This window comes from Leptonychotes weddellii, chromosome 10 (assembly GCF_054177405.1).
Source record: "Leptonychotes weddellii isolate Sample4059 chromosome 10, ASM5417740v2, whole genome shotgun sequence".
NCBI classification, from domain to species: domain Eukaryota; kingdom Metazoa; phylum Chordata; class Mammalia; order Carnivora; family Phocidae; genus Leptonychotes; species Leptonychotes weddellii.
Window position 1 is genome coordinate 23,019,100 of NC_138378.1, and position 21,005 is coordinate 23,040,104.

Below are 21,005 nucleotides of genomic sequence, written 5' to 3' on the forward strand. Positions count from 1 at the left end.
GAACTAGAAGCAGCCCCTCCAACCCTCTGCCTGACTTCAGGCAGCCGGCCCTGGGAGCTTTCCTGGCACTCCTGACTCTGGGTCAGCCCGGAGGAGACAGGAGATGGAGGCTGCCCCTTTTGAAGTTTTGTGTCTCCACCAGCCCATCTGATCCTCTCCTGTCCCCCGCGCAGGGAGGCCGGGTGGACGCTGTTCCGTCTGACGCGTGGGAAACCTGAAGCCGCAGAGGTGGCAAGACTGCCCAAGGTCACACCTTGGACCTCCAGGCCGTTGGCACCCGCATTTCTACTGCATCAGAAGGTCTCATAATACAATGGAACTGGGATACATAGCGTTATGCTGCACAAGAGAGGAGAAATCTGCTTTCCTAGAAGACTCTAAGAGTGTGGTGGAAGAGAGGGGGTGACAGGGTGCTTCTACAAGGTAGGACACCACCAAAACAGGAGGTAAGCAGAGCAAGGACCAGCGTTAAAAAAGAGATTTCTCATGTGCCTCTCCCCTAGCCAGTGTCTCTCCCTGCACCCCCCGGAACCCAGGCTGAGGGCAAAGGAGAAGCCCTCACCAGGAAGACCACCGTTCTCACCTCCTCAGCAGAAGCAGCATCCTGCCTCTTAGCCCGGGGGGGCTCAGTGAGCCCTCCTCCACTGAGGGACCCTCAGCTCCTCCCGGCCACCTCGCCTGGTTCCTCTTGGTGACCTTGAGTCTCAGCCACCATGCATTTGGTGGGAGTCACCCTTCTGACCCCACCTATCTCTTCAGGACCCAGGCAAGGGAGCGGACTGATGGACGGCTGGGGAAGTCCTGGGCCATCGGAGGACTGAGAGTTTCCAGCTATTTCTGTCACGGCCTCCCTCCTGAAGGGGGATCTCTCTTTTCCCTTCTTCAGAGAGAGTCTTTGCTCTACCACCACCTCGGGCTTGTCAGAGCAGGCCCAGGAGTGACTCTGAAATTCCTGGCACCCTCTCCCAGGCCAGCTGCCCCGGGGTGGCCTCCTATGTGGGGAGGGGGCAGCAGGGAACACTGGCTTCCATCCCGCACCACCCCCCGCAGCTGCTCCAGGGCTGCCTGTCTACAGACACCCACGGGGAGGTAGGGGAGCCGGGGGGCTCTGTTGCTGGCCCCAGCTCAGTGGCTTCCTGGCAAGTGACTCTGGCAGATGGAGGTCCTCAGCGACCTTGGCCGCAGCATATGCTCTCTTGGGCTTCCTGGCTGATAGAGCTGTCAAACCTGAGCCTGGCTTCTCTCCCTACCCCCTCCTCCCGAACTTCCAGCTCTAAAGCATCAGAGGAAGGGGAAGATGGCGGGGCCTCCATGTCTAGGGACTCTCCCATTAGTCCAGGTCTCCGCCTGGCCCCCTTCCCCACTCCCACGTTTACCCCCAAGTACCAACAGGGCGAACACGCTCTCAGAAGTCCAGAATGGAAGGGATCTTGGGTAGACTTTGTCACGACCTATCATTGTACAGCGAGAAAATAAAACCCAGAGAGGAGCCTGAGATCTGTCTGAGGTTTGTGTCCAGCACCAGGCTGGGAGCCCCACTCCTGACGCCAGTGACGAGCCCCCACCCCTTGCCCTCATTTGAATCCAGGCAGAAGTTCTAGAAAGTAAGAACAAAAGGTAGCTTTTTGGGTAAAAAAGTCATGGAAGAGAGGCCTAGAGGTAAGACCGTGTACATCCCACCTACTTTAGGGCAGCTCATGATGGCACATGATAAAACATACACCGAAACCGGGAGGGCAGAAGGGGTTGCCACAGCGTGATGACGATGCACCGTGGACGAGGTTCAGATGCAGCTCTGAGCTTCCTGGCCACCAATGCAAAACAAGAAATTATGCCCAGTCTTCTTGTTCTCGTGGTTATGGGAGAGCAAGAAGCAAACCAGTTCTCCAGGAGACATAAGGATCTTGAAGTGAATGCTACAAGAGACACTTCAGCATGGGATTTGTGGTGGGGAAGGACTGCCCCCCGGGAACCTGCAAGTTCAAGGGGAGACGGTGCCCCCAGAGCCTACCCGGGGCACCTTGTGTGTGCTGTGCTCCGCCTACGGGAGGCTGCAGGACATATGAACACATGGGACACAAGGACTGAAGGGATGTGAGCCTGTCATCCCCTCTGCCCGGGACCACAGCCCCTTTCCATGGAGACAGCCCCCTCCCAATCCGAGATCAGAGGGCTTCCATCTTCCTGGGACCCACATCACCTCCTGCTGCCTCTGGCTCGCCCTCCCTCCCTCCCTCCCTCTCTCTGAGCATTGCCCCACAATCTAGTCCAACTGCCACACTTTCCTAAGCAGAAAACCGCAGACTTGCCAAAGGCCACGGTGTGAGCTGCGGGACGGGGACATGAGACCGAAGGTGGGCCAGCTGATTCCCATCCCACCAACCATCCTGGGCACGCTGCTCCTGCTGGGAGCCGAGTCTCATCCAGCTTTGAAGGTCCTGGGGGCTGTGTGCGGGGATACTAGTCCCACTCACCCAACCGTTCCTGTTTGAGCCCAGGAACCATGGCCCCCCGCCCCCCCTTGTCAGCCACGCTTCGTCTCTCCTCCCAGAGCCCCTTTCCTTCCCAGCTGCTGGCTTCCCTGCCATCCTCAGCAGCTGATCCTTGTCTGGCTGATTTCCAGCGGGCATTTCCCATGTCAGGTCCAATTCTTTCACCTTCGCTAAGGTCTGGGGCTTTTGGCGGGGCCTGGTATGGCTCACACTTGCTACGGGAGGGTGGGTAATCATATAAACCCTTCTCTCAAGAAATCTTCCCTCTCTGGAGGGGCTGCCCCACCCCTTCATTTACCGAAAATGAACATTTAAAAATGCTTTAAAAGGCAGATTCCGCAAACATCTATGTTCTATGTTGAAAGTTCTCTGAATGAGGTTAAGAGACTTAATAATCTAAAAGAAAGGAACCATGGTTTTGGCCTCAAATATAGCTGGATTTGAATTCCAAACTCCACCACCCACTATCTCTGTGACAGCAGGACTTGACTTCTCTGAGCCTTTGTCTCTTTATCTGTAAAGTGGGGCTACTTCCAGTTGTTGTGCATGGGCATGGTCATGGTTAGTGGGAAGGTCGCTAAATGCCTAGCAGGAGCCCAGTTTATAGAGAGCATTCCACAAACAGTAGTAATTATTTATTAACCTAAATCTAGTCTTCTTTTAATGTTATTCATATATATCACATCTTTAGCCCAGTCCAGAGTCTAATCTGAAATATCATAATAGCTGGTATCTCAGGGGCTCCTGACTACAGAATCATTTATATACACTTAGGTCCACGGGCAAAAAGAAAGAAAAAGTCACAAACCAATCATTGTCTACCAAATGGCAGACTTTCAGGACATTGCCACTTCAATCTAACAGAAGGTCTTAAAAATGAACGTGTCCACAATTCACAGTGGTGATGGGTATTAAAGAGGGCACGTTCTGCATGGAGCACTGGGTGTTATACGCAAACAATGAATCATGGAACACTACATCAAAAACTAATGATGTATGGTGATTAACATAACATAATAAAATAAAATTTAGAAAAGATGAACGTGTCCAAAATACAAAGTCCTGCTCTGGATGTGAGGTCTCCCCGCTCCGTCTCTGGCCCAAGCCACCAGCTCCCTCCGGGTGATGCATCAGTCTCAGCCCTACAAGCTCCGCACAGTAGCCAGAGGGATCCTTTTAGAGTATGAATCTGGTCATGTCGCTCCTCTACCCAAAACCTTTCCCAATGGTCCCCTGTTGGAATGCATGCCAAAGTCCTTACTCTGGCTGATGTTGAGCCCTGCATCCTGTCCCCGCTCCTTCTCCCTCTGACCTCACCTCCTGCTCCCCTCATGCACGCTGCTCCAGCCACACTCCCACTCAGGGCCTTTGCACAGGCTGTTCCCTCTGCCTGGAATGTTCTCCCCGATCTCTGCCCCGTGTATTCTCTCTCCCCCTGCAGGTCTTTACTCCAAGGCCACCTTCTCCGTGAACCTGCCTCAACCACTTTGTTTAAAATACAACCCTCCCTCTCCAGCACTCCTTCTTTCTGCTCATGCATTTTCTCCAAAGCCCTTAGCAACAGATATTTCTGCGTTTACTTCCTTTCTAGGATATAAGTTCCAGGAAGGTAAGGATGTCTGTGCATTTTGTTCTTTATATAATTCTCAGCACCTAGACCAGTGCCTGGCACATCACAGGCCCTCAATAAATATATGCTGAATAAGTGGGTGTGTATGCACTTGGTTTGATGTCACCACCCATGTATGTGCAGGCTTCTTAGCAAATCAAAACGGGGCAAAAAAAAAAAAACAAAAAAAACCCTCTATGGCACTTGGTTAATATTATTACAGTCTTTTGTACACATGGTGTCTTATCTGGGGGCTTGTCTCTCCTGCTACACCATGAGCCAGAGGTCATCTGAATCATCAGGATGTAGCACGGACTGGAGGACAAAACCCTTAATAACCACCCCTGAGGGAAAAGGATGAAAGCAGTCACTTAGCACCTCACCAGGCCCCCGGGAGTCCTGGGGGCTCCACAGTTATGCTCTCAATTCACACTTACGTCCCCCCACAGGTTAGGGAGTGTCCTCTCCATTTTACTACCAAGGAAGCTCAGGCTCGGGGGACCCACTGGTATGTACGAGGTGGCAGCACCAGGGGGGCCCCAGGATCGGTGCAGCTGCCCCTCCAAATTACATCTCCACACCAGAAAGTCCAAGTAGTTGTGCTGACAACTCCTAATCCTGGTAGCAGCCCCCAGAGAAAGATGAAGGAGACACAATTCGAGTGGATGGAGCCTCACTATCTGCGGATTCTGTATTTGCGAATTCACCTACTCACTAAAAATGATCTGTATCCCCCGAATCAACACCCGTGGTTCTTGCACGGACATGCACAATGGGGTGAAGAATGGGAGTTCCTGATGTGCACGTTTCCAGTTGTGGGGGGAAGGCAACCTCGTTTCACTTCTTATACTGCTAAGAGGTCCTTTCTGCAGCCTATTTAGTGCCACATTTTTAAAAACATTTTTGTCCTTCTTGTTGGTGATTTTGCTGTGTAAAACGACCCGCAGTGTAGTGTGGAGGCTAGTGTTCCCATGCACGAGAAGCGGTGATGTGCCTTCCGGAGAAAATGGGTGTGTCAGGTGATGTTGTGCAGTAGGAATTACAGTGCTGTCCATGTGAGTTCCATGTGAATGACATCAACAAGTTATACTAAAGAAGGTGTCTTTAGACAGAAACACCCTACAACAAGGTGACGCATTGGCCCGTTGATGGGAACGATGTGACCGGGGGCTCGCAGGAACCCAGCCCCGTGTTCTCCCTCGGGAGCCGTGGTCACTAATTCCAGGTCCGCAGCCGCTTCGCAGAACATACCAGTGCAAAGAACAAGCATTGCCTATACGAAGTCCAGCTCTCCAGGACACAGAGCTGCACACACAGCGTGCACGACATACTCCCACTCCACATGTGCTCGGTTCCAGGTACCAAACACCATCGTTCGCACCAGCACCTGCCAGGTCCCCTCCGAGGGGTGTAACGACCACATGCAGGAGCTCAGGGGATCGAGGCAGACACTCCTGGATTCAACTCCCAGCACAGCTGGGGTTGTATGCCTTCAGGTGGGTCACACTCAGGGCCAACTTCCTTGTGGGCGTGTGAGGTTCATCATGGTCACGATGATGAAGCGAGGCTGTGCAGGACAACTGCCAAGCACCGTGCCCAGCACACAAGCCACAGCTGGGATTGAGTTTCTGGCAGGCAGCAGGGCAGAGCCTTTTAAAGCCCACGCATTTGCCTAGGGTGTGTAAGGGGGCCCAGGGGAGCCACTTAGGGCCACCTCCTCCTTAGCGGACTGGCCTTCCTCCTCTGACAGGCCTGGGCCTCCTTCTGCCTAGCACCGTCTCCATTTGTAGACTAGGAGTCCAGGAACCAGACGGCCAAAGCCAGAAGGTGCCAGAGACAGGTGACTCCAGAGGTCCCAGATGGGGCTCACAGGCCATATCATCATGCCAGTAGACCACTTTCCCTCGGCCTGCATATGTACATATTTTCATCTGAGTCGACATTAATAAATTGAGACATTTTGTATTTTAAAAAATCCAGATTTCTGGCTTGTCTTAAACACCCCAAAAGATCTTGCCTCTCTGCGTCTGCATTCCTGCATGGCACTGACCCACCGAGGCTGGGAGGCGGCTCCTTTTTGCTAGTGTTCTTATCGGCCCTCTTGCTCTCACACCTCGGCTATTTTGCTTGTTAGCTGCCTAGTGCTGGAGTTTGGAACCTCTGGTCTCGTCCAATCTCACTTTACAGGTAAGTGGGGGGTGGGGGGTGCTCGCCCGAGGCCCCAGGTAAGTCGGTGGTGGAGCCGGGACTCGAACCCTAGACCTGCAGCTCTGCAACCCCGGGCACTGAGAGGCACAGGAGGCTGGGAACCTGCAGAATGGGGATGTGGGCTGAGGGGGAGATCCTGTTCAGCAGAAGGCTGCTGGGGCCGGACGGAGAGCTAAAAAGCACACCTGCTCTGCTTGCAGTCAGCAGAACTCTTCTCCCCACCTGCTGGTGAGCTGACCTTCCCCACCCTGTAAGATAAACTCTTGCACAGACTCTGTTGACACAGTGCTCTCAGCACTGCCTCCCCCCCAAGGTGAAGATCTTCATAATCATAAGGGGCCCCCCGGGGTGGGGGGTGGCATGCCAAGCAGGGGCTTTGTCCTGGGGCAAAAACTAGTTCTTAGCAGAGGATCCACTGCGAGCTTTAGCTTCCTCATTTGCAAAATGGGGTATCCGCTGGCAAGGCTGAATTAGATAATGCTTGTGAAGAGCCTGGCACACACGCCCCAGTGAACGCTAGTTTCTTTCCCTTATTTTATAAACCAAGGGCCTGGAGACAAGTGAATGATTCATTCCAAGAAGTTCAAGAAATTGAAAGGGACTTCCTTAGCTCCCACTGGATAATTTTAAAAGGTTAAATATAGTTAGAATTGCGAAGGTATTTATTATAGTTATAAAAGTAGCACACTTAAAAAAAAAAAAACCTACACTTTTGCTACTCAAAGATAAACCACTGATTAAATTCATTGCTGCTTCCTCCAGTTTTTTTCTAAGCACAGAAAAAAATGTTTTTGAGGGGAGGTGGGGAATTACTTTTACATAGTTATAACCATGGTATATATGCACCTTTATATCTTTTAAAAATTTAACATAGTTTAAGAATTGCCTATGCCATGGCATATTCTTTATAAAAAATATGTTTTCTAAAGATTCTATTTTTTTAAGTAACCTCCACACTCAACGTGGGGCTCGAACTTACAACCCTGAGATCAAGAGTCGCACGCTCCATCGCCTGAGCCAGCCGGGCGTCCCCATAAAAAGTATTTTATGGGCTGCATAATTTTCCATTTCATGGGTCCATCATGGTTAAGTTAACTTTCTCCCTTGTTGAATATTTAGACTTTCTCACTATCAAAAAGAATGCTACCATACAGACCTTTGTGCATAATTGTTTTCCTGTATTTAGAACTACTGCCTCAGGATAGATCCCCAGGGGTGGGTTTATAGCGTCAATGAATATGCTGCCAAACTGCTTTCCTAAAGGGTTGAGTTACCAGAAGATTCTCCCACCCATAACATATGCACATCAGCTGTGTTTCCCATTGGACGAAACCACTGGCACTTAGCTCTGCCTCTTAAAAGGCAAGAAGTTCAAGCTCAAACACAGAGAATTATCCGCGATGATCTTTCTGGGTTTCTTCAGCTTTGGGACAAGTGTCTTCACCTGCATGGGGCAAGCAGGGAAACTCCTGGAGACACCTAGCTCAAGAGCGACCTAGCTCCAAGCAGGCCTGAAAGCAAGTCCCCGGAGTCTCTCCTCTCTCCTAATGATGGCACTCCTTCCCCGTGTGGCAGGTGGCTTCAGTCCGTATTCACCCAGCCTCTGCTGTGTGCTGAGTCCTCCCTAACGGTTCCGGGACTCACAGTTCTTGCCAGGGAGGGGCTGTGCATGGGAGGGAGAGAGTCCCTCTACAGAACTCAGGAGGAGGTATGCGGGAGCGGGGCTCTGAAGGTTGGGTGCGGAGCTGCCTGGGGAGGAGCATTCCAGATGCAGGGCGAGGTGGGGGCCAGCAGGAGGCGGAGAAGGAGGAGAGCTCCACGGGTAGCTCAAGGCACAGGGGAATGGAGAGGGAGGCTGGACGCAGGGAGAGGGCCTTTGGAGCCTATAAGTTCTGAGCAGAGGAATGACAAGGTTGGGTTTATCTTACAGAAGCTGATGCTGTCCCAGCTGTGCTGGGGATGGGCTGGAGAGGGATGGGGAGGGGCACCAGGAGACCCTAGAGGGGAACAGAGGAGAGGGAGTGAGAGAAGCAAAGATGGCTTCCAGAGAAACTAAGGACGAAGGCTCCTAAGGGCCCAGAAGAGAGGGGTGGTGGGGAATGAGGGCAGGGGGAGAAACGTGGTGGAGCCCAGGTGTCTGGGTAGGTTCGGGGTGGTGGACATGACTCACTGCCTGCGCAGTGTTCACTCTCCCCCTTAGTCACAGGACCCTAGTGTGGGTCAGGGGTGGTGATCGATACACCTGACCTGACCCACACAAGCCTGCAGAGAGCCTCGGCCGTGCTGGCCTCGCGCTGTGAGCAGCGGCACCCGCCTGGGCCCGCGAATGGGGCCACATGTCGTTTAGCCTGCAAGGGCCCAGAGGAGTGGGCACCACGCCTCCGGCGGCTCGGGTCTCCCAGGGGCCGGGGACACGGTGGATTCCAAATCAAGGCCTAGCAGACACCTGCTGACGGAAGTCAGGCAGCCAAACAGAATGATCCGGGAGTTCCTGAGAACCCCACGAGCTCAAACCAGGTACCGGGAAAGTGGCCCTGAGAGGGCTCCACCCTCCACGTCTCCTGGGACACAGCCTGGCAGAGCGTCAGGAGCCAGGACACTCAGCTCTGCCAGAGACTGACTCACGAGCCTCAGGGCACAGCTCCCTTGACCTCTTAGCACCTCAGTCTCCCCATCTGTAAAATGGAGATAACACCCCCTACTTGATGGCGTGGTTGTGCTAAGCCGGCGTCTGCCTTCCTTGTCAGCCTGTTTCCCATCACGTCTGCTTCCCAGCCATCTCACTGAGCTCACCCTGTGGACTCATGCTTTTGTCAATGCAGTGCCCTCTGCCCAGAAAGCCCTTCCAAGCTCTGCTCTTCCTCGTCTTCCAAGCTCAATTCGAGCACAGGTGCCCATGTGTAGCTTCACGGGAGATGGAGCTCACACTTCCTCCTGGGAGGCCCCTTGCACACACACGCTCCCTTCAGAGCACTTCTTACACCAACAGGACACAGGTTGTTTGCACACAGGCTCACCTGTGGACCACAATCTTCCATCTTTTGAGGGTTTCTAAGCTCCCCCCCGCCCCCCACAGGCAGCTGGTGTAAGCGGCATGCGTGCTGCAGGCTAGTGGTCGGAGGGCTCTGGCAGAAGAGGCGATGAGCCTTCAAGCAGGCACTGCCCCAGCCTACACAGCCCCCGCACCTGGCCCAGGGTGGAATCCAACAACCTTCCTCAGTGAGTACAGAGCTCCTCCTCCTCCTCTGCCTCCCAAAGGCAACAGATAGCCCCAACACATACTCCACGTCCTTGGAGCTGGACGGCCAGCTAAAGAGCTCCACTGGCCTCTCACTCATGAGCTGTGCCCCCCTTACAGACCAGGTGAGGGTGGCTCAGAAAGATTACCTAACTCGCCTCGGGTCAAGGAACAAAAGGCATCAAGGACTCCACCATGGGCCCTCTTCCTCTCGAGATCAGAGGTCTGTGTGGGCTCTGACGCCACACCCCATGGGATCTCAGGGACCAAGAAGCTGTTGAGATGTGTGAGCTTTAAGAACGTCTAGGAGCTGTCCTTCTGTCTTCTACCTGTGGCAGAGAAGACATAAATCCAGAAGCAGGAGTCCCTCAGGAAGCCAGTCTCCCTCTAAGCCTCTCTCTATCTCTCTCTCACCCACATGTGCATGCCCACATCGAGTCTGTAACTCCCACTGGGCCCTCCAGGGCAAGACACACATTGGGAGAAAATACTTGCAAAATACATATTTGACAAAGAACTTGCATCCAGAATGTATAAAGAATGCTTACGGCTCAATAAGAAGACCAACAACCAAATGATTAAATATTAAAAGTGGGCAAAATGTTTAAACAGAAATTTCGAAGAAGATATATGGATGGCAAATAAGCACAGAAAGAGATGTTCAACATCATCATTAGGAAAATGCCAATTAAAGCCATAAAGAGATACCACTGCACACCTGTTAGAACACGTAACATTGAAAAGACTGACCATACCAAGTGCTGGTGAGGATGTGGAGCAACCGGAACTTTCACACACTGAAGATGGGATTGTAGAATGGTACAGCCACTCTGGAAACCCTTGGGAGGTTTCTTAAAAAGCTAAATATATATTTGCCAAATGATCCAGCCTTTCTACTTCACTCCTAGGTATTCGCCCAAAAGAATAGGGAAGTATTATCCATACAAAGGCTTACACACATGCTCACAGCAGTTTTATTTGTAATAGCAAAAAACTGGAAAAAACCCAACTGTCCATCAGCAGTTGTCCATTAGCGATAAATTAATCATGCTTTTTCTTTATCCACACAATGGAATACTACTCAGCAATAAAAAGGAATATATTGATATACAAAACAACATGAATCCCAAAATAATTATGCTAAGTGAAAGAAGCCAGAACCCCCCCCCAAAAAACAACAAAAAAAGCACACACTGTACGATTCCATTTATATAAAATTCTAGAAAATGCACAGTCATGGACAGTGATAGAAAGCACATCAGAGGCTGCCTGGGGATGGGGGAGGTATGAGAGGGAGGAATTACAAAGCAGCAAGAGGAAACTTTTGGAGATGATGGATTTGTTCGTTATCTTAACTGGGGTGATGATTTACACCGTGTCAAAACTTACCAAACCGTACACTTTAAATGTGTGCAGCTTGTTGCCTGTTGACTACACTTCAATAAAACTGGGAGAAGGAGAAAGAGGGGAAGGGGCAGGGGAAAGAGAAGGAGAAGCAACCCCAGCAAGCAGGAGTTGTTCTCAGGAAACCGGACACACACACACGGACACAAATGGACACACAGACGCTGACTATGAAACTGCCACTTGGCCTCTAAGAGTCTCTCAATCCAGGATTCCAACTAAAAGGGACACCAAGCCACTTGTCATTTGCTCATGACTTTTCCAGAGTCCCCCGCGCCGTGTGCATGGCTCAAGCTGGGCCCCGGAGATGAAGCCCGCGCAGGCCTAGCCCTGGGAAGTTCCTTCTGTCAGCCGTAGTGCGGCCGCCCCAGAATCTGGCCTTGACACTGAGCTGCACGCCTCAGACACCCCAGCCAGGTTCCCTTCACACCCCGTCTGAGGTCCTTCTCTGCTCTAGGCTTTCTCCCCGAGCAGAGGCCAGCTTCTCCTCTGTGCCGGCCAGGCGGCAGGGCTGTCCGTGGGGAGCGCGCTCGTGGCCGGACCTCAGCACGACCCGATCAGACAGCGGCAGACCTCGGCCGCAGGGCCAATGTGACTTCCAAAGAATGGGACCTGCCCCCCATCTCCCGCACTGAGGAGTGGCCAGAAGCCTCTCCTCACGCCTGTCTCTCAAGGGTGGCTTCTGTGCCGGGCCTCCCAGGCTGCCAGCCAAGTCCCCTCTTCAGAGGCTGCTGACCCAGCTTCCAGAACGCCTGTGGTAGGGAGGCCTGGCCAGCGCCAGCTTCAAGAGGGGCAGCGAGGTGTCTGGAGGCCTCAGTCCCTGGAGACCCGATCCCGACAGTGCTGCTGAAAAGGGCACAGGGAGGGCCTTTGGAGCCATGGGCCCAGAAGCAGGAGATCACAAAGTGCCAAAGTCATGCGGCCTCGTGGACGCCGGACGCTCTGGCCCAGGCCTGCGGTTCCGGCCTCGTTGCCCTTCTCTGCCATCACTCTAGCCCGGCAACTACGAAGCCCAGGTGCCTGGTATCTAGAACTTTACACGGAGGACGCCGACGGACGGCCTGCCACAGACACATTTTAATAGGCGCACTTAAAAATGTTGCCTAGTTGGCCACATTTTAGAAACAAGAGATGTCACAAACATCCCTGTCCTGTCTTATAAATCAGAAGATCTGCAAAACACTGGCCCCACACGCTGGCCTGGCGAGAGAGGCAGGCCAGCAGCTGCCTCTTGCAAGCAACCACTCTGCAGTGTGCTCTAATCCCTAATCCCTGTTCTGCCTCTGTCAACAACGGAGCTTGAGGTCCCCTGCTTGCCATGTTTTATTCTGGCATCTAGACCTCCTAGTGACAATAGGAGGTAGATAGCCTCATGTCCCCATTTTACAGAATAGGAAACAGAGCAGCGTGACTCCAGAGCCAAACACAAGAACACGTCTGTGACGAACGGAGCAAAACATGGACAGTAGAGTTTTTAATAAGGTAAAAGGCATTTAATTTGGAGTACTTTTTTTTTTTTTTAACTGATATTTTATAGCCTTCTGGCTTTGGGGATAGAGGTGTTAAAATGCTCTTTCTCTCACTGTATGGCAGTGGTAGTAAACAGAAATCTGTTTCAGTGTCATTTGAATGTCCATCTGGCAAAATATAAAGTTGGCAAAGCTAGGACAGATTCCCAAATGTACTGATCTTTGAAATCTAAGTCTGAGAACCACTGTTCTGCTATATAGCCTTCCAGTCCCAGAATGATAGCGTGCTTTTGTTATTTCTCTTGATTAAAAAAACAAAAACAAAAACAAAAACAACCCAATCCTAAATCACCTCTACCTGCACCTCATCATACCTTTGAAGAGGTGGCTTTTGAACTGAGCGTTCCCCAAGCCCCCTCCCTCCAGCAAGCCTGCAGAGTATTTGCTTGTGCTTCTTGTTATATTTATCTCATTCCTCCTCGGGTTACAGTTATCTGTATCCTACCCACTCTTGCACCCCCTGAAGAGCTTATAGAACAGAAGAAAGAGTTGGCCAGTCAGCGCTTGAAGGGCCCTCAGAGACCCCCCGCCTCTGCCTGTCAGTTTGTAGGTGTGGAAAAGCCAAGGGCCTGGCCTCAGGCCACCCAGGGAGTTGAGGGCAGAGCAGAGCCGAGATGAGGACCTGAGTCTCCTGATGCCTTGGTGCTGGCTCTTTCCACTTCCCCACGCTTCTCCCCAGACACTCCCTTCTGGTTGGCTTAGCATCTTGATTCAGAGGACAGTGCTGAACATTTAACTAATGCTGTATCAATTATCTGTCCAGGGGCACAGCAGCCTGGGGAACACAGGCCTCCTCTTCTCTACGGGCTCTCTGCTCTAGCTACATATCACCGGCATTAAGCCTTCACTCAGCGTGAGCTGCCCATCAAATGAAGAAATGGCCCTCCAGCCCCTGGTGACCTGGATGCAGAAAGACCCCATATGGCTCAGGAATACAATCCCAATTAGGCCAGAGTTATGATCCCAGCCTTGCTGAGTAATCTTGGGTAAATGCCTTCACCACTCCAGGTGTCAGGTGCTCCAGACAGGTGGCATGCTGAGATAGAGATGAAGAATTCCCCAAGCCTATTGGCTTAGTTATCCAGCATTAGACAGGCTTTCCAAGAGGAATTTCAGAGTCTCACCTCTAGAAGCCTCTAAAGACAGGAAAGATTCTCGTCCACCTGGGACAGATGGATTATTCCACTAGAGCTGTGCCAGAGTGAGCTTGAATGGTCCCTCAGACTCTGTGGCCACTTTTTGTGTTGCTGGGGTCAAAAGCCAACAAATCTTTAGAACGGTTTGGAAATGTACTAAGCTGGGTGGATGATGAGGATGATGGTGATTCATAAACTCAATTTAGAGTTTCAAGGACATGACAATGGCATCATCTCTCTAGAGCCTTCCTGATCCCTCGGAGTAGGAAAGATCATCTCCCCTCTCTGACCCACCATTACACACCATTATCAGTATGCATCACAGCTCCTAGATGGTTTATCATACCTACATGTTTAGATGTTTGTCTCCTGCTTAGGTATCAGTTTCTTGAAACTAGAGATCACCTCTTACTTTTTATCCTGTGTCCCATGCGCTTAGCCCAGGGCCTGGCTAAGAAGTAAACCTGATCAACGTTTAGCTAGACAAGGAATCCCCCCACCCTCCCCATTCTGGGACAAGGTGGCAGTTAGGTCTTTTAGAGCCAATAGATGCATCTAGTCCATCTGCAGGATGGAAACGCCAACTTGCGGAGGGAGACTGGCTTACCCAAAATTACTCAGTTAATGCGAGGGCCCAGACTAGAAGCAACCCTGTTGACTCCCAGTACAGTGTGCCCCCAGCTAAACCTTCTCAGCTAGCCACACATTCGCTGTGTAACTCTGGGCAAGGCTCTATGTCTCTCCGTCCTGGCTTTCTCTTTTGTGAAATGGGTAAAAGTCATAACGGGATTGTCTCAGGAATAAATAAAACAGAGCACAACACATAGGGAGCACTTCAACAGTGTGTCTGTCGTGACTGTCGTTCAGGTCCAGCAGTGAAAGGGCACCCACCACCCATCAGCAAAGCACGGCTCATGGTGACAGGAGGGCTTCCCAGCCCTGATGTACATGCTCTTCAACCCAGCAAGTCCCCTGCAGTCATCGCTTTGGGGAAGTACCTGATTTCTGGTCACGAACCCTTCACTGCTTTCCCTTCTCCAAACCCCGAGGCAGGTGCGCAAGGGCACACACAATTCCCAGCCATGACAGCAAGGCATATACAGGGTGAGGGAGTGAAACCTTCGGAAGAGCATGCTCTTCCGGGTCAGACAGACCTGGTGTCAGGTAATATGCTGCCCTTCCTAGTTGTGCAACCGCAGCCAAGTCAATCTCTCTCAACCTCGGGCTCCCCATCTTTCAAATAGATATAATTTGTGACGAGGATCACCTGAGGGAGGTAACAGCCTGGTATTCCACAGATGATACTAAGAGTAATAATACTTGTCCCATTTTCATTTAACAAAATGCACATGACAAAATGTCAGAACCAGAAGGAGCGTTAGGGATCAAGTAGTCCAGTCCTGTCATCTGATAGCTGGGGACCCAGAGGTCCTGATTGGCCCAAAGTCACACAATGGGGCAGGGGTGGAGTGAGACCTGGGGCTGGGTCTCTGGATTTTCTACTGCGTGTCCACTTCGGCCCACTGGATTCTCCTCATCTGCCCCCCCACCCCCCATACCTCCAAGCACATTGACGGGCTGGAATCAGGTTCTTCCCAACCCTCTTCCCTTCATGCTCCTCTTGAACCAGGCGGCACCATCTGTTTGCCCACATCACCCCTCTGCCAGGCACACTGAGCCCCTTCCAGCCTGCCTCGAGGAGAAGGTGAACCAACTGCTGGCTACTGGCATTAGCACTAACGACACTACTAGTAATAGTGATTAATGGCAACCAGCAACCTGCACAGTGCCCTGTGCTTAGCAGCGCTTTTCTGACAACTGTCAACACATTCCCGCCGTTTCTCCCTAACCTAGTAGGCTTAGGGACATAACTTCCTCAAACTTATTCAACACTTACTGAGCACCTATTTTGTGCCAAGCCATGGGCCAGAGGTTGGAGACACAGAGAGGAAAAAGATGGGGCCTCTGTTGGGAGGAGCTCACAATCTAATGGGGATTTAGGGCAGGTGGGGACATAACTTCATTTGGCCCAAATGATGCAGCAGCAAAATGCCCTGCCCCAGCCTACGGGGAGCCTTCTCTATCATGCTGTAAGAGGCAGAGTGTTTCTGTGGAATAAACTGGAGCAAGAAAGGGTGAGTGCTAGGCTGAAAGGACAGCAGGAGGGAAGATAAAGAATAGGAAATACAGACACCAAACACTCGACTGCCTGTCTCAGGGAGATTCTAGTGGGAGACTGCAGGGAGGGCAAGGGAGGACCAGCAGGCCCCATATGGGATCAGGAGGCCCTGGCCCCGACCCCTGCCAGCACACAAGATTCTGATGCTTCTCTTCCCTTAGGGACTTTGCCCTCGGATGCCAAGATTTTCCAAACCCAGTGCTGGACTGTATATGCCTCCTTGGGTCCATCATTAGCTAGAATGATGTCACGGTCCTTGCAGTGGAAGTGTTTGTACCTCCTGGATGCTTCCTAGGCCCTCAGCCCAACACACTCCAGCATTCATTATGCCCTGGCAGGGACGCCATCCGCAGGGATGCGGAAGAGATCGGTGGGGTGGGGGAGGGGGAGAAGAGGCTAAAAGCAGCCACCCCTCCTTTCTTCCCCCAGTCTATCTCTCAAGTCCTACGACCCTGAACACCTACTATGTGCCGGGCACAGGCACGGTTTTAGATACTTCCTTATATGTCTCATTTAATCATCACTCAACCCTCTGAGGCATGCCTGTCTCTTCCCAGATTTACAGATGAGGAAATTGAAGCCTGGGGATGGAAAGTAACCCCACGAAGGTCACCCCACTATAGGACTGTCTGATGCCTCCCGTTCCATGAGGCTCACAAGGTCATGGTTCACTAGAGAAGTCCAGAGTTGAAAGAGACCAACTGAGGAAACCCCAATTATTTCATAAACCCAAGCTTAAATTCTGGGTTGCTTTAGAGGGGCCCCCCTGACATGTAAGAGCTACTTGAGTGGCATATCACAACTATACAGACCATCGAATCCAACTCCTGCATTTAACAGATGAACAGACAAGACACCCACGCCTAAAGGATTTTAAGATGGCTACTGGTGGCCTACTAGGAGGCTAAGGGAATCTTAGTGCCCAATCTCTGGCACTTTCCCTACACCACCCTGCTTGCAGAGATCACCTTTTCCTGATAAGCTCCTCTAGCCCATCCCACACCTCCAGATGGGCAGAGAGGGCAGAGGAAACAGGCAGCTGTGTGACCAGGCCTCTCCTCAGTCTGCAGGGTTGAGGAAGGGAATATGGGGCTTCCCAGGCTAGTAGGTGTTCTGCTGAGGAGCGGAGGGAGCTCCAGGGAGACTGAGGCTCAGATCTCCCCCTGTAGCGGTCATGGGCATGTTTTCCAGGGCCCTGAGGCTTCGCTGGAGAGAATGTGGTAAAGAAGCAGTCATTGGCACTTGACCTTGGGTTGGGTGTGTGTGTGTGGGGGGGTTCCACCCCTCTTTCACCCCCAGGTACCCTTGCTCCTCCTCAAAAAAGGAAAGGGGCTTAAATATTTGCTAAATGCCTGAAGAGGAAGACATTTAAGAACGGGGTGGTCCCTAAACCTCTCCTAATCGCCCACCTTGGGCATCTTCCCTGCAGCAATCAGCATCCTGTAATTAGTGATTTTCAGGGTTTGGGGGAGGGATGGGGGGGAATGAAGGGAGGGTAAGAATGAGTCACAGTTAACTCCTTCCTCCTCGGCCGGTGCCCTCTGAGGGATTCTACCGCAGCGGGCGGTCGCCAGCGGCCCCCGCCCGCCCGCCGGGTGCAGCTCAGGGCCCCCTCCGGGCTCGGCCGCGGCCTCCTCACCTGAGTCCACTGGCGCTCCGCAGCCCGCCGGCTCTCACCGTTCCGTCCCGCTTGGCGCAGCGCCTCTGCAGTCGCGGCTGCAGCTGTCTGGCCCTGATCAGCAACCTGCGGCGGTGGGGGAAAACACACAGACAGGGGCGGGTGAACGCGGGCGGGGACACCGGGCAGCCGAGCCCCCCGCAGCTGACAGCTGGGCCGCTGAAGCCAGAAAGCCCGGAGGGCAGGCTGCCTGCCGGGCGCTCAGTCCCGTCTGCTCCCCGGCGCGGCCCGCTCCTCCCCTCCCCCCAACCGCACGCGGCATTCGCCGCTGCGGTGGGCGCAGCTGGGCGGGGGGCCCGGAGGTCCCCGGGGTCCCTGTCATCACCTGCGGAGGCTTCCATGGCTTCGGCTGCCCTGCCCAGGCCGCCGACCTGCTCTCCGGAGCCCCTGCTGGAGGCGGCTCGCCAGGGCTGGGGCTGCCGGGAGGGAGGGAAGGGGAGGGTGAGGTGGATGGAAGGGACCAGCCAGTGGGCGGCTCGCTGGCAGCTGCGTAAGCGGCCCGTCTTCACTTTCCTTCTTAAAGAGATAGTTGGCATCTTGCTCCAGAGGACGCGGGAGCCGGGGCCGAGCACGCATGGGGTGGGGTCCTCTCGCACCTACACGCCACCCTGTGCTTAGAGCTGGGCAATGAGGCACGGAGGAAAGTGCATTGTCCACTGACAGGCTGTGGGATCCCAGGCAAATGCCTTCACCTCCCTGGGCCTCAGCTTTTTCATCCGTAACATGGGTTGATGATACCAATCTCACTTCCTGGCACACTGCCGGCTTATGTTAAATAGTAATGTCATCCAGGGGCGCCTGGGTGGCTCAGTCGTTAAGCGTCTGCCTTCGGCTCAGGTCATGGTCCCAGGGTCCTGGGATCGAGCCCCACATCGGGCTCCCTGCTCGGCAGGAAGCCTGCTTCTCCCTCTCCCACTCCCGCTGCTTGTGTTCCCTCTCTCGCTGTATCTCTCTCTGTCAAATAAATTTTAAAAATCTTAAAAAAAAAAAAATAGTAATGTCATCTGAATTCCGTGAGGAACATTTTTCACTTCTGAGTACCAGGGTTACTTATTTAATGTGAACAGCATTTGGACTACTAAGAAAAATGATGGCAAGACTCTTAAATGTCTGAAAACGAAAATGTTTGTTTTTGAAGTATTAAGATGGTGAATCTTTGAAAACATGGAGAGATAATCACAACCTAAATTAAATGTTCGTTATACACCTTTTCCCTCTGTCTTTGATCTGCTAATGCCGGGGAGATAAGGGGACCAAAGAATCCAGAGAAGTGGCTTCTCTGCCTAGCCCTTCCACTTCTAGCCATGCAACTTTAGAAAGTTAACTACTCTCTGGACCTGTTTATCTGTTCCATGTGTGAGAAGTGGGGTGCAGCAGGAAGGGGCTCTTCTGAAGCAGCCTCTCTGGTCAGTCATTCCTTGCCTCAAAACCATCCCTTACTTTTCCAGATCTCTGCTCAAATGTCACTGACTCAGGGAGGCCTTCCTTGGCCACCGTACATAACATAGTAATTTCCTCCTCCCCTACTCCTTTTGCCCTAGTTTTGCTATATTTCCAGCTGACATGTTGTATATATATACTATTTGTCTGTCATTGTCACCCCTACTAGAATGTACACTCTTTGAGGGAAGGAACTTGGTACTTTCCCCTGCTATATTCCCAGTGCCTAGAATAGTGCCTGACACTTATCAGGTGCTCAGTAAATATTGACTAAGTGAACGAGAGAGCAAGCATACATTGTGCCAGGCCCAGTCTTCCATATGAACACTAGGCCAGATGCCATCCTTGTCTCCTAAGACTCTCACGTCAAGTTTGTCTACTCTTGGCAAGGCTGAACTTGTACCCTCTACCCTCCACCAAAGCTGAGAGAGAATTTTTAAAGTGATTTTACCCACTTTATATCATGATTCTGCAGTACAGGCCTGGTGAGAAATAGTACTTACAAAGTACAGGGGAAAAAAAACAGTTACTTTAAATTTACTGTTACTTTTCAAAGTTAAGTCTTTTTCTGTGGCTGGAATTTGTGATAAATCCACCACTCTGTAATGATGCCTATAATTTTGAAACTTATGCCTATAAATTTTTTTGGTGTTGGTTATATTTTTCCTTCTATTCTATTAAATTGAATTTTCCTATCAGATGGCCATCATTAATTATGCTTTGTGGAAAAACATGGCAGGGCAATTGTAGCAGGAATAGGAAATTGTTGAAAAAGCCATGTGAAATAAGGTCTGCTGTCTAAAAAAACCCCCAAAACTAATGCTGTATTAGCAAGTCAATCAATAATATGTTCTATCTGCCCTAAAGCCCACTTAAATTATGTGACTTCTTTGCACTTGAAGCAAAACCAAAGGAAGCCATACAATTTGTTTTATCAGGAGATAATTTCTAAGATCCTCATTAAAATAAATTTTGTCTGTCCCCATGGGTTTTTGTTTTTGTTTTTTGCCTGGTACTTAGAAGACTACAGTTCCCAGAAATCTCCACAAGGAACTTCCCCCAATCAAGAGAGCACCTCCACCCACATTACTTCCATCTGGGATGGTGTTAGCTAGTAAAGAATTCTCTCCTCAGCATCATAAGGCATGTGATGAAGAGAGCCAGTATTTAGTTATAATGTAAATTACAACAAATGAGGATTTTAAGCATAAATCAAATTATTCTAAAGAAATTAGTAGTTTTGGGGTACCTGGGTGGCTCAGTTGGTTAAGTGGCTGCCTTTGGCTCAGTTCATGATCTCAGGGTCACGGAATCGAGCCCCCCCCTCCCCTGCGGGTAGTCTGCTTCTCCTTCTCTCCCTCCCAACTCGCGCGTGCGTGCTCAAGCTCTCTCTCTCAAATAAATAAATAAAATCTTTTTTTTTTTTAAATATTTTATTTATTTATTTAACAGAGAGAGACACAGCGAGAGAGAGGGAACACAAGCAGGGGGAGTGGGGGAGGGAGAAGCAGGCTTCCCACCGAGCAGGGAGCCTGATGTGGGACTCGATCCTAGGACCCTGGGATCATGACCTGAGCTGAAGGCAGATGCTTAACAACTGAGCCACCCAGGCGCCCAATAAATAAAATCTTTAAAAAAATTAGTTTTGTTTTATACTAATTGGGAGATACTTTTTTTTTTTTGACAGAGAGACACAGCAAGAGAGGGAACACAAGCAGGGGGGGTGGGAGAGGAAGAAACAGGCTTCCCGCTGAGCAGGGAGCCCGATGCGGGGCTCTATCCCAGGACCCTGGGATCATGACCCGAGCTGAAGGCAGACGCTCAACGACTGAGCCACCCAGGCGCCCCTAATTGGGAGATACTTAAATTTGTTTAGTTTCAAAAGCAATTTTGGTTCCAATTCTGGGTAAACACTCCTCCCACTGAATGCAGCAATAAAGCCTGTGAACAAGTATCAGCTACGTGAGTAGTCTGAAGAGAAAATACTAGCAGGCAAATTGGGGAAGAAGGCCAGAATTTTCTGGCCTAGTGAACTAGCAAATTTACCATTTTGGTTTCCTCTGGTATCCCCTGGCCTAGTCTCAAGGCAGCC

General features: G+C 51.4%; 1 protein-coding gene across 5 annotated transcripts in view; it reads right to left on the reverse strand.

Moving 5' to 3' along the window:
* Nucleotides 1–18,256, reverse strand: part of SNPH (syntaphilin) — a 36,262-nt gene extending 18,006 nt beyond the window's left edge. For 2 of the 5 annotated variants that reach the window (XM_081833008.1, XM_081833007.1), the window contains exon 1: nt 17,435–17,545. Coding sequence is in view for 1 of the 5 variants with exons in the window: in XM_081833005.1 (XP_081689131.1) it covers nt 17,435–17,539; nt 17,799–18,049 (356 nt within the window). In the remaining 4 variants the exon portion in view is untranslated. Of the gene's footprint in view, nt 1–17,434; nt 17,546–17,798 lie in introns of those variants that run through there. The other 3 variants (XM_081833006.1, XM_081833004.1, XM_081833005.1) reach the window with 2 other exon arrangements.
* Between the last annotated feature and the right edge of the window lie 2,749 nt (nt 18,257–21,005).